Here is a 26,994-nt window from a genome sequence, read left to right on the forward strand (position 1 = left end):
TATTAAAATTGGCATTAAATGCCCTTTTACTACAAAATCCAACTTACGGAATTAAACCTTACATTAAAATAACTAACAATAATAAAACTGCAAATAAAAAACATCAAACTATACTATCCCTAACCATTTCGATACTGGTAGCGGAGGGCACATGCTCAGGAGATGGCTCCTGAGCTCCCGATGGGCCAGACACCATTCGATCTTTTCGGGCGACGACGCTTCGTGCCTCGATGGTGTATCCTCGGAAGGAGAATCCCCGTGAGGTGGGAATCGTGCAAGCATGTCGGCGAGGCGGGCGCCGAGCTTCTAGCTCGATCTTCATCTGTTCCCACTTTCGTCCTCCCTCGGGATCGGATCTCGAAGTTATGATGGATAGTAGCCTGTCGAGTCCGGAGGTCTTCGCAGATAGTGTTGAGTGAACGCATGCCACGATGAATTATGGCCATGCGTTCTGCATCTGACCAACACCTCTCCAAGGCATCAACATCAAAACAAGTCAAGTCCTCCTCATCCTCCGAGGCATTCTCATTTCCACCATCCTCCTCATCCTCTTCCCTATCCTCAGGCAACCTCCAAACTCGTTGGACACAATCCTTATAAATACGAGGATTTCGGTGCAGGGTGAGGTAAATCCTATCAGATGCCGGAGTTGCCCTCAACTTCAACATGATCTTGGTTATCAACACAGGGAGAGGTGCAATAGACTTCCCTACTCCCCTAATCATGTTAAGCATAAAATCCAAGATCTGAGAACTTCGTATACGCTCTGGAGTATCCATAAAATGTGGAGGCGATTCAGACCGATGTCGCTGACCTTCTCCTTTCCTAGGACGTTCCGACCAATCCACTGAGCTGCAGCCAACTGGTTGGTTCTAAGGGATGCCTGGCGAACACAATGCGAGCTCGCATTGTAGTTCCCTTCGGTAACTGTCACGTTCATCAACGGCTCTACCCCATTATATTGGGACTCCTGTAACGTGACATCCAAATGGATTCTAGGTGGAATGCCTAGAATCTCAGCCAACAACCCAGTAGTTACTTCCTTCCTCCTCTTCGCCACCATAACAAAATTCTCGCCTCCAACTCCCCGTGTTGTAAAACCGTCGACTAAGTCTTCGTGGTAAAAGGCTTCGATTCGAAGTACCACAAGCTATTCCAGTCTCTACTAATCATTTCGTCACCGTAAAACGGCACGAAGTGGTCGCCAGTAAATGCTTGCTCCGGCAAAATTCGACGTTGTTGAGCCATTGGAGTGTTTGGAATGTAGTGGGGGTTTAAATGGGATGTGGTGTTGGAATTTGAGTCGACCGAATGAAACAAACAGTGGTGGTGGCGCGGTGGTGGCGCGACAGCTTGAATTTTGTAAATTTCGGTGGTTTTTGGTGATGTAAGTTGGTGGATTTGGTGGTTGTTTTGTTTTAGAGAAGATTTGAAGTGGATTTTTGATGGTTGGCGTGGGTTAGTTTAGGTTTCTTTTTAATTTTTTTTTTTTAGGTTTTGAAGCTTTGGTGGTCGTTAATGGCGGGTTGGAAGTGAAGAACGCGACTGTTGGTGCAAAGGTAAGGGGCGCAAGTGCGCTGCCGGTGCGCACGGGTTGGGCCCAAGCCTAATTCGAATTTTTCGATTTTTCGCACAACTTCAAACTAAAATTGCTGCTTCGTTACGGTCTGATTTTTGCGAATGAGATATGGAAATGATCAGGAGAGAATTTCCAATCCAATGATCCATAAAACACTCTATTCCGACTGTGGATGATATATAAGATAGTGGAAAATGCCTCAAAGTGCATGCATGACATACGTTATGCGAACGAATGAACTATAATTTCATAAAATATGTCAACCCGAATCGAATTACAATTAAACGGCCTAAACAACTCTAATGGAGCATAAAACATTCTAGAACGGAAACACGAACACCCCACCCCCAAACAAATTTTTTACAACAAAGTTTAGAAAATTTGTTTTTTTTTTAAGTGGGTCTTTTAAAGTCAGATTCCCGAGACTTCCTAGATTACTATGTTTATTCTTTTTATATATATATATATATATATATATATATATATATATATATATATATATATATATATATATATATTATTGTTTATTTTTATAAATACTGATTAATATATTTAAAAACAATAAGCAATAAGGACATAATTCACCCCAGTAGTGAAACATGACTCAAAAACCAAGAAAACATGCATGAGTTTAAAACATGAATTATGTTAAACGTGGACTTAGGATCCGGTACTTACAGCCACACACTCCATAGGAAGGGCCCGGTTACCTTAATGGTGCACTCACCAATATCTGGAAATGAAAGGAATGCACCAAACACAAAAAAAATTGAGTCATTTATAGTCAGATACTCGAGACTTTATCTAACATATGTATGAACATGCAGTTTATCATATATCAACAACCGAAATAGTTGTGGATCATTCCATAAATAAATATCACAGAAAACATATCCAAACACAATCAAGCACCAAGATTTCCTATGACGCAACCTAGTGAACTGAAAACGAAGTCGGATAACCCTATAACGTAACCTAGCATTCACCTTCTTTTTCATTTTTGAACGAGAGGGTGTCCTAGTGAATAAGTGTGAAAAGTGAATGGTTGTGGAGAATGTGGTGGATATGGATAAGTTGTAGAGGGAAAACATGTAGACAATGAGGATGTGGGTTTAGCACAAAACTCATTCATGGTGTAGGTAGGGACTGTCTCAAGTCTGAAAATGAAGGTGTCAAATGCTTTGTTCTTCTGAAGTATTTGTTTACTAGGTGGATTTAAAAAATTATGAAGCACAGAAGAAACAAAAGGATCGAGTGCAAACTCGAGATTCCTTTGAAAGGGTGGAAGGAGGGGAGTCGAGGTGGATGTTATGCAAAGTAGTTCTTGATAGGGTGAATCATCACCTGCTCTAAGAAACTCCTTGAATTCCTCATCAAGATTGGTCATATCCACATTACTATGGTAGTCCACTATATCTTTGAGAAAGTCATTTATCTCGTCCTCATCCATAATATGTGTATCGACTAGTGTAGGGATGAAAATGTTGGAGTCTGAACTTCCAAAGGAAAGAAATTTGGGCATATGATTATCAGGGAATGTGTTGTTGAAATAATCTCGAGCGAAGCTCTCGATCATGCTAACCTCTCCATCCATAGACGAATCGGGTAAATGTGTCTTTGTTTTAAAAAACATTTACTTCAATGAAAAAGATGGCCAAAAGACATGGACATTGAACCATCGCGGCAATTAATGAGCGCATTGGCAGTTGCCAGGAAAGGACTCCCTAAGATGATCGGGACAGAGTCGTTAGCAACTTCTATATCGAGGATGACAAAATCAGCCGGATAGTAGAAATCCTGAATTTTTACTAGCACATTTTCGACCACACTCTTAGGATACTTAATAGACTGATCAGCTAATTGCAACGTCATTTTAGTGGGTTGCATCTCGTCTAGACCTATTTGTCTATACAAATAAAAGCGGGAGTAAGTTAACACTAGCCCCGTGTCTAATAACGCGGTCGTCGTAAAAAAGAATCTCCTAAGGTGCATTATCTGATGGGGCGACCTAAGGGTCCTTTGTACTTAACAATTCCATTATGTTCGGATAGAGTTGGGAATTGTTCGTTAAAAAGCGTCTTTTGGTATATTGGTCTTACGCCTAGTAGTACCACAACTCCTTAAGAAACTTAGCATGGTGTGGTAGCTTTTTAATAGCTTCGGAGGAGGGAAGGTTTATAGTTAAATTCTTGAAAACGTCCCTAATCTCTACATAATTAGTATCCCTAGTTAACATGGCTAACTTTTTTGTGGAAGCGGTGGCTTCGTCTATATTTAGCAATGGTATCACCGGATGTTTAACCTTGGCTTTTCGTTTCTTAGGTTGTGTTGTAGCTGGTACCTCTACGGTGGTAGGCTCTTGAGTTTCTATTTCGGTATCTAGTAAAATAGCGGTGTAGGGACTCTTGGTGGGGGTAACTATAGGCATAGTTACTTTGTTATCAACCACTCTGCCAAAACGGAAGGTGGTGATGGCCTTTAGCTCACCTACATTTTCATATTCATTACTAGTATTATCGGTTACCTCAAAGGCTGTGTTTGTTGTTTTAGGATTAGGTATTGTGTGACCTGGAAACACACCTTTGGGTTGGGCTTTATCTTGAGCCAACTGTTGGCTTAAATTATTAACGGATTGTAGAAGCTGTTGGTTAGATTGAGCCATGGTTTGGAAAAGTTTCTGGCTCACTTGTATGAAGGTGTCAAGATGATCCGGTTGTGTGGGTGTAGTAGTCACGGGTGGTGTGACTGGAACTATCTCGCGTGAATTATTTATGGGCGGATTGTGATAGTTATTATTTACCGGGACGATACCTCTATTAGCGTTATAATTATTATAACTACCTTGACCTTGTACTTGACCTTGTACTTGACCTTGTCGAGGTTGCACTTGGTTGTTGTAATTATTAAAATTACCCTGACCCTGTCCTTGTCGTGGTGGAGCTTGGATAAAACTGTGCGTTGGCCTAACATATTGATTATTGTACCCTAGAGGTGTGAAATGTTGGTTATTTCTCCAACCAAGGTTGGGATTTTGTCTCCAGGGGGCGTTATGTTCACTATTAATGGAACAAGCCTGTTCATAGGCTATAGGACAGTGGAAGTCGAGATGCTTTCGGGGCTCAAATGAGAAACTACATGGATTTGAATTTACATTCATGCCGGGGATAGGCTTTTGTTGAACGAAATGGCCTCTACCTTTTAGTGAGTGATGATTCGATTAGAGTTTTAAGCTCGGGATCGTGTTTGATTGCAAACATACCGGCGCCTTAACGGTATTAGAAGAACTAAGCGGGCGGTGGATATCGTCACTACCCCCGGTTGTTATTTCGCTTTAGTTTGATCCTCAATAAATTTATAAGCCTCCGAGGCTCCTTTACTTAAGAAACTACCCCATTCATTATGTCAAGGACTTCTTTATGGTGGTGTAGAAGTCCTTTGAAAAAAGGCATGAACTAACGTGTCTTTCGCTAAGTTATGATGTGGACACTCTATAAAGAGATCGGTGAAACGATTCCAAGCCTCGAAAATGATTCATGAGGATTTTGTCGAAAAGAAATGTATCTTGGAAAGCATCTCATCCGTCTTTAGGGGTGGGTAAAATGTTCCATAAACAATTTGAACAAGTTTAGCCCACGAGTCCACGAATTAGGCGTTTGGGCGTTAACCAAGACGCCGCCTTATCGGCTAAGGTGAAAGGGAATACCCTTAGTTTAATTTGTTCCACCAACCGTAGGATGATGGAATGTTGTTAGGACTTGTTCAATCCTACGCGTAATGGCGATAAGGTTTTTCATGGTCTAAACCATGAAAAAGCGGGTAACAAATTAAAATATTTGGGGATTCGAAATCCCCCCGGGTCTGCTAGAACGATGCAAGATTTAGGGCTATCGCTCAAGGCTTTGTAGAAGTCGGAGAGAGGAGTCTCTCCTTCGTCGGGCATTGTGTCAGGTGGTGTGTGTGAAATAGTAGCTAGAGGTGTAGTGGGTGGTATACTTGATAGAATTGTTTGTTGACGTTGTTGTGTAATTACGTTCGGTGTTTTTGTTCGACCAGACCTTAATCTCATACAAGGTTAAGACAAAACTTAGCTAAACACGTCAACACTCCAAACAATCCTAATATACTAGTATAAACCTCTAACAGGAGATGCGAGGTGTAGAAGAAAGGAATACCTGGTTTCGTCCTTGCTTCGCTTATGAATAGCGTCTTGTTTACGCGTGTTCGATTAATATATAACTAGTTAGAACAACGAAAAACTTGAAAAATCAAAGTTGAATCAAACCCGTGGAAATCCGGCAAAATTCATTTCGGGCGGGTGCGCTCACTTTGGCGCTGGTCGCTCCGTGTAACTTCAAGTTCTGATGTTTTAGGCCGGTCGCTTCGAGATGGGGCGGTCGCTCAAGGTTCAGCGTTTGGTAGCGAGTGCGCTCTCTTTGAAGCGCCGGGTCGGTCGCTCCGTGTATTTTAGCGGAACTTTTCAATCTTTGAAACGGACAACCCGGTATGAATCAAACAAGGGTGGGTGGGTTTAATGGGACTTTAAGAAGAGTACTTTTACTATGAAAACAATGCGAAAGTGAAACTAAGATGGCAGCGGCGCCATTTGATAAAACATAAAAATAATAGTTTACCTACGAAATGAACGATGAAACTCAAAACGTAAGTAAACTAAAACTAATTTATGTGCCTATATTTATCAAAGATTTCTACTCTCAATCCTATGAGATATAGTGGAGTAGATGATTCGTTCCACTCCTAGTCCTTCCGCATGCTGTGTTTTCTAGTCTAATTACTCTACTCTAAGTCTAATGAGAGATTTACGAAATGGCAACTAGACTACGATGTAACTACCCACAAGATGCAACTAGTCGACTATTAGAACAACTATGGAATGCTACGTCGATTCTATGATAAGGAATTGAGGGGGATTGATTCCACCTTAACTCGACTTAATCCTACTAACGATGAATCGTCGTAATCCAAATTGAACTGCTTCGCAGAACAATCTGATTACTCCTAATCCCTAATTACACATGGCATTTCTACCAATTCATAACTAGCATGTGAACGATTACACCCATTCTCATGGTGAACTAATCATTTCTAGAGTGGAAAGGAAATTACGACGACTCTACGATAATCGGGATCAAGCTTTCATCAAGGCTTCTCAACCCCCTCAAATGGAGGTTTAGCCGAGAATCATCACGCTATCATTCCCAATGAAATTCAAACAAGACATGATATAAAGATTTGAACTTTACTTGTTTAAACTCAATTCAAAACTACTCATGCAATAATTGAATTAAACTAATACTGACAAATAATTGAATCTACGAATTGAAACTAAACAATTAATGGAAATGAAACTAGATTATGGATAATACTATTTTATTAATCTAATGAATAATAAAACTATGATTCAAATACTAAATTAATAATCTAACTAATCTAGGTCTAGCTTTCTACGTAATAAGGGAATTTAGATCTAAACAATTGTAAATGACAAAAATCGAAATTGACAAACTAGCTATTTTATTTATCAAACTAATGAAGAACAATTATTCTAAAGATTAATCTAAAACAATAATTGGAATTAAACTAAACTTAATTTTATTAAATGAAAACTAGATCTAGAATTATCTATAGTTTTAGGTTTAACTAGCAACCATTAACAAAGAGCTAAGCTTTTGTTTTTATATCTTTTCAGATCAAAAAATCGTGCATGGGCTTGGAGCCATGTTTTGGGCCAGAGAATCAGGCCCAAAACCCAATTCTTTCAGTCCAAAAAGGCCTCTTCAGCTGCAGTTGACTTCAACAGACTTTTCGTCCACTTTTGCTCATCTGATTGGATCAAGACTTAGACCATTGGAAAGCTCTTTCCGAGCCGGTCGTTTTGACGTAAGGTAGGCCCAATTCCGAGGTCTGAGTCCAAAGATATGGTCTTCGGAAGTTCTATTGACTTTGTGCACTGTTTCTGCCCGCGTGGACTTTGACTTTTCATCTTTTGACCGAGCTTTACAGAGGCTTTGTCTTCTTGAAAATTGGCCTTTAATCACAAAACTCCTTAACAACCGACCTTTGCTCCTTTATCTCGCTAAAGTGGCACATTTCTGCACATAATGGACTTTGAAGCCTGAAAAGCATAAAAACACGTAATCAGTATTAACTCTTAATTATTACTCACATAATTGGTCTAAAAGTATGACTGTTACAGGGTTAAAACTACAGTTTTGGGCTCTTATCACTTAGCTAGTACTGGAGAGTAATACTATACTCAAACCCATTCTTATGATAAGAAAGTGCATATCTGCCATGCGAACTAGGATAAGTTATGCTTTTAATTATTTACTATATCTTGGAAAGTTATGTTATCCAAGTGGAGTATTGCAGGATACTATTTATAGAAATCACCTATGTTAGTGTGAAGTGGGGCCGCTTTTATGAGAATTTATAAAAGACAAATGTCTCAAAAGCACTATCTGAAACCAAGAAGTGTTCAAGGCCAAAATGAACACAAACGTGAAAACCAACAGTATTCGAGAAGGTATTGTGTGAAGATGATTATCTAGGTTTATACAAATGGCTGATAGTTCAAGGACCTTAATTGAAGTCTACTGATTGTCCAATTAAATTCGATCGTCTTTCACTAAGGCAAGTTCAAGTTCAAGGCCTCCCATGCTATATTAACCTGATGCGGTATCTTTTCATTTGTAAAAGAACAGAAATCCATTGTTTATGAGTGAAAAAAGCCAAATTTTCTTTCATGTGGGGGATTGTTAGAAAATGGATTTGCACAAATCTATTGAGATATAAATGAGTAATTTATATCCCAAGTTACCCCACTTGAGATGAAATGGGTTTTACTTGAAATAGTACATAAAGAGAGAAAAACCTTTCTAAAATAGAGCAACGGTTCGAAACGTTGAATTATGTCGAAAAGGTGCGACCTTTCGAAATAGGCACTGGTTCGAAGTAGTGCTTTATGACGAAATGGTGTGTCCTTTCGAAACATATGACTTTTTAAAGAGGTGCCTAACTTTTTCAAAGAGTTACTGTGCTGTTTCGAAAATGCACTACTCACCTATAAATAGTGGACGAATTTGGAGAGAAAGACACACCAGATCACACATTTCTGATCTTTCTCTTCTCCCTCTATTCTTAGTCAAATACTATGTTGTGTTCGTTGATTCTGTAGAATTGAAGTGCTAGCTTTCTATAGAAGGAAATCCGTTCTATCTTAGGAGACAGTTTTCCATCAACCTCCAAGCACCGTGAGGGAGAAAATCTGTCTTAAGGACATATTGTTTCTACACTAGGCTCGGATTTAACAAAGAAGTACAAGACACTTACAAGACAAGGTTTGTACTGTTTAGTGATTGGTAAAAAGTAAATATATTTAAGTTGTATATTCCTAACAGGAAGGACGTTATCTAATAGCGGCAATAGTGGCGACCGGTGCTGACTCCCAAAAGTTGTGGAACTCTGCTTGAGAGAGAGAACGATGAAAAATATGAGAGAGACGAGATGATATAAGAGAGAGGCGATGAAAAGAGCAGATGATATAAAGCTGTTTTTTAGTAATCTTAAATAGGAGAAAAGAGCGCGATCATTTTGGTCTTTCCCTCTCACCGAAAATTCTTATTTAGTAATCTTAAATTCTAATTTAGCTATTATTTAAATATTATATTTAACTTTCACGATTTCTTTATGCTTTCTGGTCGAAGTAAACACTTTAAAAACGTAACAAATTAATTCTCAAATCGGGCAAAATTAACGTAACACTTTATATACAATTTTAACGCTTATAAAACGTTAGGAACCTAGTTGCACTTTAAAACCGTTACTAAGCAAAAAAACTAGAGCGTTACTAATATCTTGTTTTGGTGTAGTGTCTTATTAAAACGAGAATAATTTTCCTATTATAATGGGAATTCCTCCTCTATTGAAAACGAAAAATCTAGCACTTCTAATTAAAACGAGAATCCTTCTCCTATTAAAAACAATAATACGGGCTTTTAAAATTTAATTAAAATAATTTGTTGAGAAATTAAAACGGGTTTTTAAGACTTGTTTAAAACAATTTGTTAAGAAATTAAAACGGGTTAGCGATGAAAACATAAATCACGATTTATTAAAAAATTCCTATATGTATAGTTATGATTGAGCAAGTTTTCAAAAGAACCGGTGCGTATTCACGGGTCTACTTTCTATGTAATCTATAGAATTCAAGTCAAAGTAAATATATTCTCTATCATCAATCTATTCTCATCTTATCAAAACACGATAAGGCTTTTAGTCTTTTACAATCCGTGTAGAATCCCTATTCCTAGTTTCTACTTACTTCGTACTCAAGTTTCTCTACACATAAAATACCAGTCTACCTACTAAAAAATTAATCCCCTACTTCTCAATATCATCATTGTTCTGTTCCCATTCTCCATCATGTCTTCCACCAAAGTTGTTGGTAAAATTTTACACTTACTGAAGAAGCCAGAATTGAAGAATCACAATGGAAATTTGTCCACAAAAAAGGAGGTACTTCCAGAAGTCCCAGAAGGATACGCTCTGATATATGTAGGAGAAGAGCACAAAAGTTATATGGTGCAATTGCAGTATCTATCTTGTCCCATGTTTCAAGCATTACTTAATCAGTTTGAGGAACAGTTGCGGAATATCTATCTTGTACACCGTATCAACGCACATCCTGAGGGGCCAATAGTCCTACCTTGCTCAGTCGAGTTGTTCGAGTCTGTGCTGAATCTCGCCATGTCCACATAGCTAATTAGCTACAAAGGTTATACGTACGACTGTACGACAGCGTAATTTTGTAATAATTTTTTATATTTAAATTATATTCTTTGTTTTAGAATAAGATGAGATTGTGTCGTATACCAAATACCGTACTAGTTGAATACTTTTTAAGGGTTTTAAGATTCGTAATGAGGGATTGTAGATTAGCCAATGTAGTTTGGATGCAATTATATAGTTCTGTGACTCTTTGTGGTTTACCTCAGAGAATTGCTTCATGGTTTCGTTCTATAATAATCTTCACAATTGTTGATCTACCGCCCATCGCAATACAGTATGTCTCAATCATAAAATACCTTGTTAGAAAATCACATAACAGAAAATACTGTTGTACTGATGGTAAAATTACATGAGCTGTACGAGAAAGTACAAGTGAAGTTACTCATTCATAAAATTGCCTACAGAATTTTTACAAAATAATTGTGATAGCAAAATTTGTGTTGTATTGTTGTGTACTTGGATAGATGACTACAATAACAGAGTTCCATCTTCTAATGCTTTCCAAGTTTTGCAAGGTATGGATAATGGATGACGGAATGTAGTCTGAGGAGTTTAATATTTTTATTAAAAGGCACAAAGTGTTGATACTTGATACGCATGCGTATCAACTATCAAAAGACAAGTCACAAGAGTAGTAGCCTATTTTTCTCCTGAGAAGAACATCTATTGTAAAGAAAAGAACACGAAATTGATAATCACATCCTTCACGGTATGAAACTTGAGGAAAGCCGAAAGCAACATTACATTTAGATTAAGGGTGTTCATTTTCCTTAAAATAAAATTAGAGAAGGTGACTGGTGAGTAACTATTAAAAGATGAATATGCTCTTTTCCCTCTTATTCTCTCCTTGTCTCTCTCATTTTCCAGGAATCTTGACTCATGTGAAGCAAAAGTACTAAATATCTTAACTTATTGAAATTAAAGGAGTTGTCCAAAGGTTCTATATTCCCTTACATATTGAAATCCTGCAACTGTGAACTAGTACTTCAACGCTGTAAAATTAAATACACTTGGAAATTATTACAGACATGTAACTGGAACTTCCCAACTGGTTCTTAATGGGACTATTAACTTTCTAGTCACAGATCCACCTATGAGCAACCAAAAATAGCAGCTGACTGAGTGTTGGAACTTTGTAAATTGGAAATAGAAACGAAGTGGTGAAGGTTGTGGATTATTAAATGAAAATTGAAGGTCATGGTTTACTACATATTAGATAAAGACAAAACGAGTACACAGGAGTCAGGACAATTCTCATTCAATCTTCCCATTCTACAATAGTATAGCCACATAAATTTCATAGTTCATAGTTCGTACTATGTTGTAAAGAGTTAAAAGAGTCATATCACATATTATACATAAAAATGAAACAGACTTTCTAGAAGTCTAGGACTTCATCAGTTCAAAAGTATTTAGTAGACTGAAGTAATTAATTAGAGAACTTCAACTTGTTCATATATAGAAGCTAAGGCCCCTTATGGTGCTGGGTATAAATGTAATCCAAGTGAGCCTCTGCAGTCATCCTCCTGTTTATGCATTCTTCATCTTTATTTTCACAATGCTCCATCCCCATCAGCTATATATACAACAATCCAAAACCAGTAAACCACCATAATCAGAAAAAATAAATGAAGGAAAAAATGAAATGAAACCAAAAGTAGTAAACATCCTTACATCATCAGATTTATCTTCTTGCTCTATCTCTAAAACAGGACTCTTTTGTGGAAATTCATGAACATTATGCTCTTTCTCACCTGCAAACATAACAAAATTTAAAAACCAGAAGTCCACAACACATGCATAAGAAAGATTAATTGGATACAGTGCTTAGGGAAGAAAAAACATATTTGGCACGAAGCTATGCTAACCTTGAATTGGTATCAAGAAACGAGCTGTTGTAGCTGTTGTTGTTGAATAAGCAGAGGAAAGAAGGACAAGAACAAGTAAGAGAAGAAATGTATTAAACTGAAAGCTACGCTTCATGGTTGATGGTTCCACAGTTCTACTTCAGTTTCCAAGGTAGAAGTTCTTATCAAGCACAGAGAAGAAAAGAACCTTAAGGAGGTAGATGTTGGTGTGGGTGCTGGTGCAGTTGCCAGGTATAAATACATGCAGCAAAGAGGGAAAACTGCAAGTCACATGAACTCTAAGAAAGTAAGAAGGCAGTTGAAGACTTGCAGACCTCATCAAATGGGCCCAGCCCATTATCTCCCACTATAGACTCCAGAGAGAGTGAGACGTGTACAACTTATTTGTGTGAACTGTGAACATAGCTGATGAAGTCATGAGTCCTAATGTTGTTTTTTTTCTTATTTTCCGATAATGTACATGAGTCCTCCTCTAATGTTGTTGACATTGTTTTCTGACTTAATTTGGACCACTAGGGACAGTGACATCCAGACACCACTCTTTCTCTCTCCTTCTACTTAAAAAATATTGACACCGTCACAGTGAACATTTTGGACAGTATTGGGACAGCTGTTTTCCATCACTCACGTGCTACCTTCTTCATCTCTCACACGTGTCATATCTAAATGTCTTAGAGCATTTCTAAGTGGTGAAGGCATAAGTTTGGTGTTTGCAGCCAAATTTAGGACAAATATCCACAAACAATGACCAACTCTAAGTGAAGGCAAACTAAAATTTTAAATTTCGTATAAAACCTAGACTACAAATATTACCACTATCATGCCATAGTTGGATTATCCCACATTGCAAAAGTAAACAAAATAAAATAAACAAAAGTAAATGGGAAGTAGCAAGCAGTGTTGAAATAGTAAAAAATAGTGTTCAAAAATTTGGGGTGACACTATAAATGTCACACACACCATTTCAAAAGTTAAAAAAAAAAACACACAATAGTGGGAGTGTCATTCTGTATCTGCATCCAAAACAGTAAATTTGCATCTAGAGATGCGGCTAGACACTTAATATATGCTTCCATATTTGAGTCCATTTAAAATTGGATTTGGCCAAAATTCCCAATGGTGGAGGGACACTTGATGCCTCCACCTAGAGATGCTCTTACATGAATAAATGCTTCCTACATATTGGCAACCACTACGTATACTTCTCATATTGTATTCCGATGCTTTAAGTAGATGAAGAACATTTATATTGATTATATGATTTGATATGGTATTGGGGATATAATGGTTGATTATCTTAAGACGGAAATACAGATTATGCTTTTCTTGAATGGTGTAGTACATGCAAGACATATATACCAGTTGTTGTGTCATGTGAAGAATGTTCTTTATGTGAAACATGAAAAGAGGGAGAGAATATGTCTGCTAATCTTAGACACATCTTATAAAAATAACATATGCTTTATTCAACAAATGAGAAAGTTTTTAAGAAATCAAATTAAACTAGTACTGTGAAGTGTGAACCAACTATAATGTAGGTCGGAGATATAAAGTTGGGTATGTAATTATATTGAATTATTAATGCATGATGCACGTAAGTATGATGGTATTGAGCTTTATATGCAGCTCTTCTTTGTGGATCCTTTGGTCGTGAAGGCCTGATTTGAGTATCGATGCATGTTCCAGGCCAGTTCATGACGGTGATGCGATCTGCAGTTTGCATTGCATATATTATACTTCAATGATATTTGGAACATGCATGGGGCTCGATCCACTCAGCTTAATGGTAGATATTTTGGAGTTTGCTGGACAGGATATTACTGTATATGTGTAGCCCACTTCAAGTCATACTTTGATTGGATTGCTAATAATTTGCTAGTACATACATATCTCATTTTCTACAAATTTCTAAATGTAAGTTATTGAATCGGAATATGATGTTTTAATTTGGTGGTGGGAACTTTAGCCCCGAACAGGAAAAGAGAGGTAAAACTAAGTGGTCTTGTAGCTGCTTTTGCTTTAGGACTCTGATAAAGTTTGCATCACACACAGCACATTTTTTAAGCAATATGTACGTTCACGCTCCAAATCTCCAATGCACAGGAATCTTGCCAAGGAGGATTGTTCGGTTTCTACTCTCTTTTTTTCCGATAAACTATTCTCTTTTAGTCTTTACTTAAAAGTTGATTACTATTGATTCGTGCCCTTGTATATCGCAATAATATCACTATATAGTTTGGATAAAATTTCTCTCTGTATATATCACTAGAAATTTCACTGTGAGAGTATCATATGGTGGTTAGAAATTTTTGACTCTACCTTTGGTCCATAACCATAATTAAGTCATAAAAACAAAAAATATGAATTGATGATATGTTTCAAAACTCAATTGTGAGTAAACATGACTATCGTAAATTCATAAGATGGAAGTTCTGGTACACGTTCTTAACTGATTTTCATATAGGGTTTAGGGTTCAGGTTGAGTAAACTCTTAAGCTCTGCTGCGGCTCAAAGCAGATCATATCAAATTCTTCCCCCCTCTTTTTCACTTTCAAAATTCAAAATTTTTACTGAGTTAAGCTTCTGAGGTGTAGATTTAGTTGTCTTAGTTCGTTGTTTAACCAAGATCTGGTTTCCTTTAGGCGTCAAGTAACTAGACCTCACAAAGGATAAGGACAAGCTTCTTGCTTGATGTCCCAGTTAGTCTGTCCACCTAGAATCTGATAGCCTAAGTTGTTCTGGTAGATGGCATCGACAGATAGAAACGGTGAAGGGGAAGATGAACAAGGGGATCTCTCCAGGGCCAGAATAGAGAAACTCCAAGCTGACATGAAAAATTTATTTTGCTCTAAGGAAAAACATGTGGTGAAGATTGGCTGCAAAAACCCCAGAGAAGTCCATACAGGTCACACAACCTTGGTGGGGAAGCTATATGGGGGAAAACATATATCACTACAGGAATTTGCAGATGAAGTGCATAGATGCTGGCAAATCAAGGGAGAGACCAAGATAGAAGTTATCTCAAAAGGAATCTATAAAATGGTCTTTGCTGAGGTTGACGAATATCAGCATGTCAAGAAAAATGGACCTTGGGTGATCCAAGGATTTATTCTCTCCATTAAGAAAGTAGATGATTTGGGTAGCATGGGAGAAGATCGAAGCTTTGATAGAGTGGACTTCTGGGTGCAGATCTTTGGCCTCCCAAGAGATCGCATAAATGAGAAAAATGTGCACACAGTGGGTTCAACGCTGGGCAAAGTCAAGGGGATGGATCTTCATTGTTCATCTGCATTCAAAAACCCTGTTGCAAGGGTGAGAGTGCGTATGGACATCAAAGAGAGGTTGCTCAAAGGTATTGAGTTGAGTACGGAATTGGGTGAAGTAATTTCTGTCTCCTTCAAATATGAAAAGCTAGAAATCTTTTGCTACTTTTGTGGATGTATTGGGCATGATATACATTACTGTAGTATCAGAGAAAAACACAGCTTGGAGATGAGGAAGCTGGGAGGTTCTCCTAGAGATATAAAAAACAATTTCTCTTTTGGTCTAAGAGCAAATGTTTTTTACAATGGAGATGCTGTGCCAATCCCAGCCTCGATTACTTTTTCGGGTCCTCCTCAAAAACCTAGGATGGATCAAATTCCAGCTAGGAACAGAACCCCACCTGGGAAGAAGATATGGAAGGGAGATGGGCTATGGTCAACACCACTGAAGGATGCTCAGGTGGCGGCGAATGTGGAGGTCAGGTCAAAGGGTACAGAGGGTAGTTCAGAGGGTCTGACAGAGCACAGAACGGATACACCAGTCTGGATGATCACAGAATCAGTGACCGTTGGGGAGGCTGAGCTGGACAATGACTCTAATAGGGGGGTGGACCTGGATATGACGGAAAAGGAAAAGGCCCATGGCTCAGGGGCCAAAGCTGGACCGATGGACCCAGATCTGAGATTAGAAGAGTCTTGTGAGGCCTTGGTGCTCTCGAGCCCAAGTTCGGGTTTGATGGATATGGACCAAGGTAAGGCATTAGAAACAGGGGATCGAAATCAAAAACAAGAGTATAGGATGATTCTTCGAGAACCCACAGCTGGAGAACCAAGAGAGATAACTTCAAAAGATGAGTCCTTGGGAATAGGACCATCTTCTGTGGATGATCAGGCTACGCCGACCTCTCTTTTGCTTTTGTCTGACACCAACATACAAAATCTCGAGAGCACCAAGCCTGATGTATCTCACCAATCCACCTCACCAGCTGGAAGAGAGAGCGTTTGTTTCAAGTTCACAGGCTTGCCTACACGTGGCAGGGGTTTTAAAACGGTGGTTTTTCAAGGTAAGAGAAAGGGGGTTGTTAAGAAGCTAGATGGTGCTGGTCAAGAGGTAAGGATAGGAAAAAAGCGATCTCTTGCTGCTAGATCTAACGAAAAACAAAATAACATGGATGATGCAGAATGAGAAAGGTATTGTTTGAAGGTGGTAGCAAAGCAATCTAAGAAGGCTAAGAGGGAGGCTGATGAGCTTAGGGAACTAGGCCTAGGGCATATGTTAATCCCTTAAGAGGCTCCAGTGATTGATATCTCTAGCGATACTGGGGCATCTTTGGACCCCTCCACTTCAAGCCGGTCTCTCAACCCCAACATACCCTCTGATCTCTCAGACCATAGCATCCCAGAAGATCAAATTCCTTCGGATGCCTTCACAGAATGGGGAGAGGATTTATACTCTGAAGAGAGGGACCCAAGCTTGGATGTTCAAAATGTGACAATGCAAGAGGAAGTAGCACTAGATTTTGCTCCAGTGGATCTGGTGCAAGGGAGTCTTGAAGAAGGTGGATATGAATCAGAAGACAGTATCTCTTTGGCCAAGCAACCCCAACCTTTAGCAGTAGATGACTCGTTTGTTAAGAGAAGAGATTCTTTTAAAGGGAAGTATCATGGTACAGGGGAGAGTTCTTTTGTCTCCAAGAGTACAGAGAAGATTCCCAGTGAGTATGAGAAAGCAAAACTGGGTGGGGATGAGTCTGATAAGTCTGAAAGCAGTGGGGGTCTGATGTCTCCTCCAGGGCTCGCGGTAGCTGTCCCACAACAGCTACCTCATCAACCATGATACAAGCCTGGAATTGCCGGGGAATTAGTTCCTCCATGGAAATTCAAAATCTAAAGGACTTAATAGGTAAGTTTGATCCTGATATAGTATGTTTGTCTGAAACAAAAGTGGGATGTGATAGGATATAGAAGATCAGTAGGATGGTAAAGTATAGTGGTTGCTTTAGTGTTCCAGCTTTGGGTCGCAGTGGGGGGCTAGCTGTGCTATGGAAAGATGGGGTGGATCTGGAAATTCTGGGAGCTTCAAACAATCAAGTGACAGGTAAACTTAGCAATTATCTTTGTAATAATACCTGGTTTTTCTCCTTTGTGTATGGCGAACCGGTCGCCAGTAATAGGCATAGAGTGTGGAATGAGCTTAGGGAAGTTGCCAAATTGATCCCTGGACCTTGGTGTCTCTTTGGGGATTTCAATGCTATTACTTCCCTAGATGAAAAGATAGGAGGGAATAACCTTATTAGTAAAAGCATGGCTGAGTTCACTGAGTTCATTAACGACCTTGGTCTGTTTGACTTAGGTTTCAAAGGACCTAAGTTTACTTGGAGCAATAATAGAAGTCCTCATGACCATATTATTGAGAGGCTTGACAGAGCCTTGGCCTCGGAGGATTGGATTCTTCAGTTCCCCAATATGAAAGTCACAAATGTAGTTAATGCCACTTCTGACCATCTTTGTCTTATGATCAACTTAAAAACTACTGCTGAGGTTAATATGAAGCATGAAAAACCTTTTAGGTTCTATAACATGTGGTTATCTGATCCGTCATGTATGCCTGTGATTACTACTGCTTGGAATTCTATCACACATGGGTTGCCTGATGTTGAGGTACCTTACTTTATGGAATAAAAAGGTGTTTGGTAATATTTTCACTAATATTAATAAAGTTAATAAGGAATTGGATTATGTCTTGCAGAAACCCTTCTCTTTAGCCAATTATGAAAGAGCTAAGGTCTTAAAATCAGAGCTGTTGGATTGGTTGGCTAAGGAGGAGAGTTTCTAGAAACAGAAATCCACAAATCATTGGCTGAAAGATGGGGGGAGGAATACTAGATTCTTCCATCTCTCAACCATTTATAGAAGAAGGAAGAATAATGTGGAGAGGCTCCAAAAGGATGGGGGAGGCTGGAGTGAGGGCAGAGCTGCAGTGGGAACCACTATCAACTCATACTTTAAATCTTTGTTCAGCTCTGATCACCCTCAAGTTAATGAGAATATCCTCAGCCTCTTCCAGCCCTGTATCACTGCTAGGGAGAATGAGAATCTCATTGCGGTTCCTACTTCAGGGGATATTTGGAGAGTGGTGAAGAAGATGGGGAGCCTCAAAGCTCCTGGCCCTGATGGGTTCCAAGGTTGCTTCTACCAGAGCACTTGGGATATTGTGGGCAAGAGCATTGTAGCCTTTGTAAGGGACTTCTTTAATAATAGGGTCCTTAACCCTACCTTTAATGAAACTTACATTGCGCTCATTCCCAAGACAGGTAACCCTGAGACAGTGGCAAACTTTAGGCCTATCAGCTTGTGCAATTTTTGCTACAAAGTGATCTCCAAGATCTTAGCTAATAGGCTGAAGTGTCATTTGAATAAGATTGTTTCCCCCTTCCAAGGGGCTTTCATTAAGGGAAGGAATATAGGGGACAATACTGGGCTAGCCTGTGAGCTGTTTCATCACATGAAACACATGAAAAATAAAAGGCATGGGTGGATAGCTTTAAAATTAGATATGGCTAAAGCATATGATAGGGTGGAATGGTCTTTGGTAGACAATATTTTTGAGAGGCTAGGGTTTAATTCATCCTGGAGAAGTATGATCCAACAATGCCTTTCCACTGTCTCCTTCAGAGTGTTGCTGAATGGCAGCCCTTTGGACAAGATTACTCCTGAGAGAGGCCTTAGACAAGGAGACCCCCTGTCTCCCTATCTGTTCATCATAATGTCTGAAGCCCTCTCTAGGATGATTGCTAGAGCTGAGGCTGCAGAACTTATCCATGGGATCAGGATAAGAAGAGCCTCCCCCCCTATCTCTCATCTCCTCTATGCGGATGATCTCATCTTATTCACTAGAGGAAACCTAGAGGAGGGGGGGCAGCTCAAAAGGATTCTGCAAGAGTATTGTGCTGCCTCAGGACAAAGCATAAATTTTGATAAGTCCAGCATGTTTTGCAGTAGAAATATCAAGTTTAGAACCAAACTCAAGCTGAAAAAGTTCTGGAAAATGAGGCTGTTTGATCCCAAGGAGAAATATCTGGGTATCCCCATTATGCTCTCCCATAAGAAGGCAGAGGACTTTGAATATTTAGTAAACAAAATACACAATAAGATTAAGGGGTGGAAAGCTAAGGTGCTATCACAGGCTGGAAGGGCTACCATGATCCAGTCTGTGATACAGGCCACACCTTTGTATGCCATGGCTACTTATATGCTCCCTATATCTACATGTAACAAGATTGATAAAGCTTGTAGGGACTTCTTCTGGCATGGGACTGAGGAATCGAAAAGTGTCCACACCATAGGGTGGGATAACTTGTGTAAACCCAAATCTGTTGGAGGGTTGGGATTCAGAAAGATGAGGGAGATGAACCTAGCTATTCTAGCAAAACTTCCTTGGAAAGCAGCTACGGATATTAACTCTATATGGACTAAAACCCTTGCTAGCATCTATGGTAAAAACTGGATTGGGGATGTTTGGAAGCCCCCTGAGTATGCCTCTTTCTTCTGGAAAGGCATACACAAGACTTTCAATCTTATCAGTGGGGGGCTGATATGGGGGATTCACAATGGTCAATCCATTTCGATTTTGGATGACCCTTGGGTTGTTAGCAATGGCCTCCCAAAAACTTTGAGAGAGTTAGGAGTAGAGGACTCCAGGCTAACTGGGCTCCATGTGAAGGAGCTTTTCAAAGAGGATAGGACTGGGTGGGATGAGGCTAAAATCACAGCTTTATTCCCCCCTATCCTTGCTAACAGAATAAAAGAAGTGGTGATCAGACCTTTGGGCTTGGGGAAGGACAAGATGGTCTGGGGAGCTGAAAAGTCTGGCAATTTCACTGTGAAATCTGCCTACAAGTATCTTACCAAAGATAACAATGTAGGCAGAATTCGGCTTCAACACCAAGAACATTAAGCTTCCTCCGGAGAGCTAGATTGCCAGCTAATATCCTGTTATTTCTTTGGAAGGCCTATATGGAGGCCTTCCCAATGGGGGATAGGCTGACATCTAGGCATATGCTGGGAGATTTCTCCTGCCCTCTATGTGAAACTAGCTTGGAAAATGACACACACCTTTTCTTTGAATGTGAGTGGTCTAGGGCCCTGTGGTTCACATCTGAACTGGGTCTGAGAATGGAGGTTCATGGAAGGAATGGGGTCAGAGATTGGATTTATAAGTTCCTAAGCTGGAGCTGCAGCAGCAAGCAGCAAGAATCCCAAGCTGGGATACAAGCTTGCTATCTTCTGTATAACATCTGGAAAGCCAGAAATGAAGCCAAGTTCGAGCACAGACAACCTAACAGGGAAAGGATAATCAGACGAAGTGTTGTGGAGGCAGAACAATGTTATGCGAGCTTAGCTGCATGCCATTTTCAGAACAGAGCATCTACTGCTCATGAGCTCCCTGATGCTAACCTTGACTTTGATTCCAAGTTCTTTATTATACCTAATGAGTGTATTAATATTAGGTTTGATGCCTCTTTTCAGGCAACAACTGGAAAGGCGGCAGCAGGAGCAATTGCTTGGAACAGTGAAGGGATGATAGTGGGAGCTGGCACTAGAAGGTATCAAGCCAGATCAGCAGAGGAGGCTGAGATGGTGGCAGCTGAGGTCGCTGTAGCATTAGCACTAAATTCAGGATGGACTGAGCTTTTGGTAGAGGGAGACTGTATAGCAAGTATCAAGGCTCTTAATAGGCAAGATTGCGCTTGGCAGTATGAGAGTCTGAGAAACTATGTACTTAGATTAAGCTCTCATTTATCTTTTTGTAAGTTTAAGTGGGTTAGCAGAAAAGACAATGGAGAGGCACACTTGTTGGCAAAATGGGCATATTACCGGCAGCAAGTGTGTCAGCTCCCACAGTGCCTCCTGAACTTCAATGTTTTGCCGATCTCGGTTTAAGTTTTTATGATATATATATAGTAGGTTTTATCGAAAAAAAAAGAAATTTCACTGTGACTTTCGTCACGATGTTTAATTTTGTAATTTGGTACCTCATTCTAAATGTTAACTTTTACATACATAAATTTTTTAATTTGAGGTATGATTCCTATATAAATTGATTTGGCTTCTTTCAATTGCTTTGTTCAAATCCCATTTAAATTGCTTTGTTCAAATGATTGTGTACAATTTGAACAAAATAGTGTAGTATGCGGGCTTTAATTTGGAAACATGATCTACGAGACTATGCTCTTAAGGCTCCACAAACATAAAAATGAAATCATAAGTGAATGGTTAGAAAACATATACATGTGCATGTAATAATAGTTTTTTGTTTTTTTCGATGAACAAACTAATTATATTAATCAAAAAATGGATTACATACAACAACCTGGAAACAAGAAAAAATAGATGAAAGCAATACAAGAGAACCACAACAAGTACTAAACATCCATAAAATCTTGAACCGAACTCCAACTGAACCTAACGGCCCAACACCGGCAGCAACTCCACATTGGAAACCCCACCACCACTTTCTCCAATTCAGCTACAACTGTACTCAACCAAAAGCCATGTTGGATCTTCCAAAGCAAAGACTCAAGGGCCTTCAAATCGCGCAGTATTACACTCCACGACACAAGTGACAGATTAGCAATCCCATAAAGAAATGCCCCACCAAGAGCCCTACAAAGGGGCGGTGGCCTGACCATATTACTACGCAAACTAGCAATCCAGAGAGGGAATAGATAATGGGAGAGAGCCTTGGTCTCAGTCAAGTAAGATATAGAGCCAAACCAGAGAAACAGACAGAGAGGGTTGAACCCATGGCTTTGCCACTGATAGTGAGCTACTAGATCAAAAGGAACCAGCTTAAAGCAATAACCTCCTGAAAAATATAACTAGAACCCTAGATCTAACTTATTTAAGGTCTTCAAAGAAGAAACGATCTGCAAAATTGGGAAAGAATGCTTCACCAAAGGAGAAAACCAAAACCCCCATACCTAGATCCAATGAAGTGCACGACCCGTGATGTTGATCATCCTATGTGTTGCAAGAACACTTAAAGGAGCAATTTTTTCTTCTTTTTCTTCTTCATTGCGGCTGGAGTGAGAAGAAAGAGAAGCTACCAGGGAGGGTGAGAAGAGGAGGAGATTTGACAAGGAAAGATACTGCTTTTCCCCGCAAGAGAGGGTTTCTCTACTCTCTCACTATTGAGAGAGATCGAGAGCGGCATCCATTATTAGGTTGCACACTTGCACGAGCATCAAAAACTCTAGGCTTATATGTAATAATAGTCAGCGCAGCATGTTATATCAATTAATCCCAAAACATTCATTTACTGTTTGGCTCATTTTCTTTGGTAACTTGCCCACTCAGGATAGATTGACTTAGAGAAAGGTTCTTCTGTCCTCCAAGTGTTGTCCATGTAACACTAATGCAAAAGAGAACTCTAAGCACCACTTTTTTTAGTTCCCCTTCAATAAAGCACTATGGAATAGTGTCAAGCAACACTTAGGCTTACCCCCTTAAGCTTTTAATGCCAACATAGAATGGAATCAATCCATGTGGATGTACCAAAAGAACACCATGAAAGTGGAAGTTTACAAAGTCTAATGTTTGTGTTGTAGTGAGCTTGATTTATTTGGAGAGAGAGAAACTATAGAAGATTTAGGAAGGTTACTCAAGACTACTGGAAGATGGTTAGTAACAAATTGTTAAGTGCTGTGGCTGGGAGTTTACCTTCAAGGTAGTTAACAATAGTGAAGGAGTTTGTTCAACTCAAAGCTTTACTGGATTGGAGTAACCAAAAATATAGATCAAACTTACTATTCGTTTCCATAGTTTATGTAACCAAATTAAACTTACTATTAGTCCGTAGGGAGCCCATAGTTACTAATATCAAACTATGGAGTCCGTAGGGAGCCAACTATGGAGTACGAATAGATTTTCAATTCACAAAAGGCACCCACCGTTGAACTCAATAATTTCCTAACCTAAATCAATTTGATTACTACCCACATAAAGGAAATTAAATGACTCCCATAAGTCTTAAATTCAGGATAGAATGATAGATTTTATTTCCTTAATAATTGGAACTTAGCAGGTCATCTATTAATTACGAATTTGTTTCCTATTTAAACTTCTGATTGTTTTATTTCATTTGGAGTCATAAATTACTTGTATACATATCTTGAGGCAATAAATTAGATTTAAGCCATAAATTAACTTTGGGAGTTTCAATTTGGACCACTACTTAACTCTAAAATTCTTCCAAATCAGTCTTCTTGCCCTATTGTGTTAGATTGATACTAGATTTTGGACCCGGGCATACGCCCGGATCTTTTATGTATTTTGCATATTAAAATTGCAATATCCGAACATTGTTTATGTACTAAAACACTTCTATTAAATAAACAATATACATGCAACTCTTTGAAAAAAAACGTTTTCTCTTATAGTTAGACTCCAAAACCATGTTTCCTTCTCATGTGCCAAGTGGACAGCACATAACATATGTATTTATGTATTTATTAAGATCAAGTGTGTTCTATACTTCAATGCATACTCTAGCAATCTAGCACATTGTAGATGTTGGTGTTAATTAGACAACGACCTGATGATTTGGGTAATAGGGAATGGCTGCACTCTTCTTGGGATAAGAGTTGTCTATGTATCAAGTTTCTCGGGCTAAACTTGAATCAAGCCTTACGTAGTTCATCTCTCTCTATTTATAGATGTGTGTTTGGACAGTTATAAATTGTAGATCCACCTTGTGTGCTATCTTGATGATTTGTCATTAATTTGCTGTTACAAAGTTAATGTTTTCTTGATTGTGGTGTTGATTAAGCTCCAAGATTGTGCTAGTTGATATCCTTCCATAAATGACTATAACTGATGCTTCGGACGACCTGGGTGTTGGGTCGTTGGGTACGGTCTGATGGTGTTGGATGACTTGAAGGAGGACGACCTGTTATGTGGACACGTGTACTATAGTGTGGAACAGAGGATACTTACACAGCCCCCTTTATTTTTTATTTGTTCTTTGGACAGTTGTTGCGTGGAACAAGAACGGTTAAAAAGTAAAGTTTGAAAGCACGTGTCTGACAGTTGTTTTATTTTGAATTTAGGTTTCAAGGAATGTACGGGAACTGTTGGGCTGGATTCGTGGGCCCAAAATTACGGCAATTTGTGGGCGAGTAATGATTTAGGTTTTGGGAACATGAAACATTTTTGTATTCTCGAGGATTTGGCAGCTGAGGGGTTTTGACTTGTAAAAGATTTTTCATCTGTTCACTTTTCAAGCAAAGGAAAAGAAAAAAAACCGGAGTGAAAGAATGAAAGAAAAGAGAGAACATTCTCTTCCTTTGCTATCAGGTGCGTGTTTTCAACTTTAAAAAATTTGATCTTTTAATCTTGCTCTAAACTTGAAATGTCTATGACTAGTGATAGTTTGAGTGGTGAGGTTGAAGTTGATGAATAGAGAGAGAGAACGGTAAGTGATGAAGAAGTTGATGATAGGGTTTGTAGTGGTGTAGAGGCCTCGTCGTCTTCATCTTTGGAGATGAGGGCTGAGGATCCGAGCATGCCTAAGTTGGAGGATTGTTATGCTTATCTGAGGGAGGAGTTTGGTTGGGTGGAAGCCGACCTGGCCATGTACAACCTGAGGGGAGAGAGGAATTTGTTTTATAGTGACTACGTTCCTTGGGGTGGACGAGTAGTTGCTTGTTATGGACAGTTGAAGGCTGGGATGAGGTTGCCTCTATCCCGTCTTACTGTGGAGGTGTTGAACTTTTTGGGAAAAGCCCCTTGTCAGTTCGTAGAGAATAGTTGGAGGATTTTCCATGTGTTGGATTTGTTGAATGACAGGAGCTATAACATTTGTTTGTTAGATGTGTTGGAGGATTTTTTTGTGAGGAGATCGGGTGCTATAAATTTTAGTTTTTAGGTCGGTAAAGGGAAATCTCATGTTATCGTGGGGGTTAGTAAGGAGGACTGGATTTGTAGGCCATTATTAGATATTGTCCTCCTGGTTTGGAGATTGAAAATTGGGTTATAAAGTTTCCTGGTAGGTTGTTGGTTTCAGGTCATAATGTGTGTATGGTATATCATAATTTGGACGTTCTGATTTATTTGGTTTGCAAAGATCAACATTCGTTTCCATACTAAGGCTGGTGTTATTAAAAGGTTTGCTTGTTTGAGCTTGGAGGAGAAACAAGCGTTGTTGGGGGAGGTTGCGCATTATTTTAAGAGGCGTGGAGGAGAGAAGATCAACCATAAGAGATTCGAGCAAAAGGCGAGGGCTCGGAAAGCTGTGGTTGCTATCTCTGATTCTAGCTCAGAATCTGTCATGGAGAGGGAGAGTCAAAAGAAAGCATTTGTTTCTGGAGGGAAAAGGGCTGGAGGTGCTGGTGACAGACGTTCTGGGGGAGCTAGGATGACTGGTGGAGTTGCTGAAAGCCGTTCTGGGGCGGTGGGGATGGCTGGAGGAGTGACGCAATCCTGACGCTCTGAGTTGGGTGACGCAAATTGTTTGGCATCCCAACGATCTAAGCTAGGGGATGGAGGACGCTCTGCATCCAACCAATTCTCTTCTGGTGATGCAGATCGCTCTGCATCCAACTGCTTCTCCTCTGGGGATGCGGGTGCTGGAAGTGCTGGTGGTGTTGCTACTGGTGGGAGTGCTTGTGGAGAAGGTGACGCTCCCACTTCATTCTGGAGGCCTATTCTGAAGAGGCGCTCCGAAGTGGTTGAGTCGGAGGGGGCTAAGAGGGCCCGAATCGAAGTTCGAGGAACGAAACTTGGTGATCGGGTGGAGGGTCGCATCTTTAGGTCGGGTTAATCTAAAGAAGATGAACCTGATTGATTTGGCTGCTGGTACTAGGGTGGCTGAAGCTTGTGGAAAGAAGAAGGTTGATGATGTTGAGCCTGCTTCTGAATAGTGCAAGGGGTCAGGAAGTGCGGACCCAGGTAAGAAGAGTGGAAGTGACGTTCTGGATAGGCCGGTTATATATGAAGACCATATTAGTGGGCTGAGGAAGTTTGTGGAGAATGGAGACTGTAGCTTCAAGTCCAAGTTGGTTGCTGGGGAGTTGCTTGAGAGTATTGTGCTTGATGGGGATAGGCGCAAGCTTGATAATAAGAGTCTGGATGTGAGCTTGTAGGAGATGGATCGGGCTAGCTACGTCAACATACTAAATTGACATACGCATTCCAAAAGAAGATTTGCACATTGAACGAAGGGCTGATTTTTGGTAGAGATGACTTACCTACTATGGATAGCATCTCCACAAAAAATCACCTTAATCAGATATGTTTAGTCTTGTCAAAAGAGTGTTAAAATTCTGGACCGCCAGATAAATTTATAATATGAACTCAATTTTTGGTAGGGTTAGAAATGTTCAAAGGAGCTGATTTTTTGTGGAGATGATCTCCATGTTGTAGTGATCACATCCCCAGAAAATCAGCTTTTAGTTCATTATGTAAATATGTAGGA

The 26,994-nt window shown here is 39.6% G+C and overlaps 2 protein-coding genes across 2 annotated transcripts; one reads left to right on the forward strand and one right to left on the reverse strand.

Annotated features, from left to right (window-relative positions):
- Nucleotides 1-11,619: 11,619 nt before the first annotated feature.
- On the reverse strand, nucleotides 11,620-12,572 carry PSK3 (PHYTOSULFOKINE 3 PRECURSOR). Its single transcript, XM_086577385.1, has 3 exons — nucleotides 12,256-12,572; nucleotides 12,062-12,141; nucleotides 11,620-11,963 (listed from the first exon to the last, which is right to left on the reverse strand). Exons 1-3 carry the CDS (start codon nucleotides 12,368-12,370, stop codon nucleotides 11,853-11,855), a joined length of 306 nt encoding a protein of 101 aa, XP_086433511.1. The 5' UTR covers nucleotides 12,371-12,572; the 3' UTR covers nucleotides 11,620-11,852.
- Nucleotides 12,573-17,495: 4,923 nt separating this feature from the next.
- Nucleotides 17,496-26,662, forward strand: LOC147482720 (uncharacterized). Its single transcript, XM_086579398.1, has 7 exons — nucleotides 17,496-18,179; nucleotides 18,268-18,329; nucleotides 18,540-20,439; nucleotides 20,529-21,404; nucleotides 25,645-25,960; nucleotides 26,105-26,247; nucleotides 26,441-26,662. The coding sequence occupies exons 1-7, from the start codon at nucleotides 17,496-17,498 to the stop codon at nucleotides 26,660-26,662; spliced, it is 4,203 nt and encodes a 1,400-aa protein (XP_086435524.1).
- The last annotated feature ends 332 nt before the right edge of the window (nucleotides 26,663-26,994 follow it).

Source organism: Coptis chinensis, chromosome 8 (genome assembly GCF_015680905.1).
Source record: "Coptis chinensis isolate HL-2020 chromosome 8, ASM1568090v1, whole genome shotgun sequence".
Classification (NCBI taxonomy): domain Eukaryota; kingdom Viridiplantae; phylum Streptophyta; class Magnoliopsida; order Ranunculales; family Ranunculaceae; genus Coptis; species Coptis chinensis.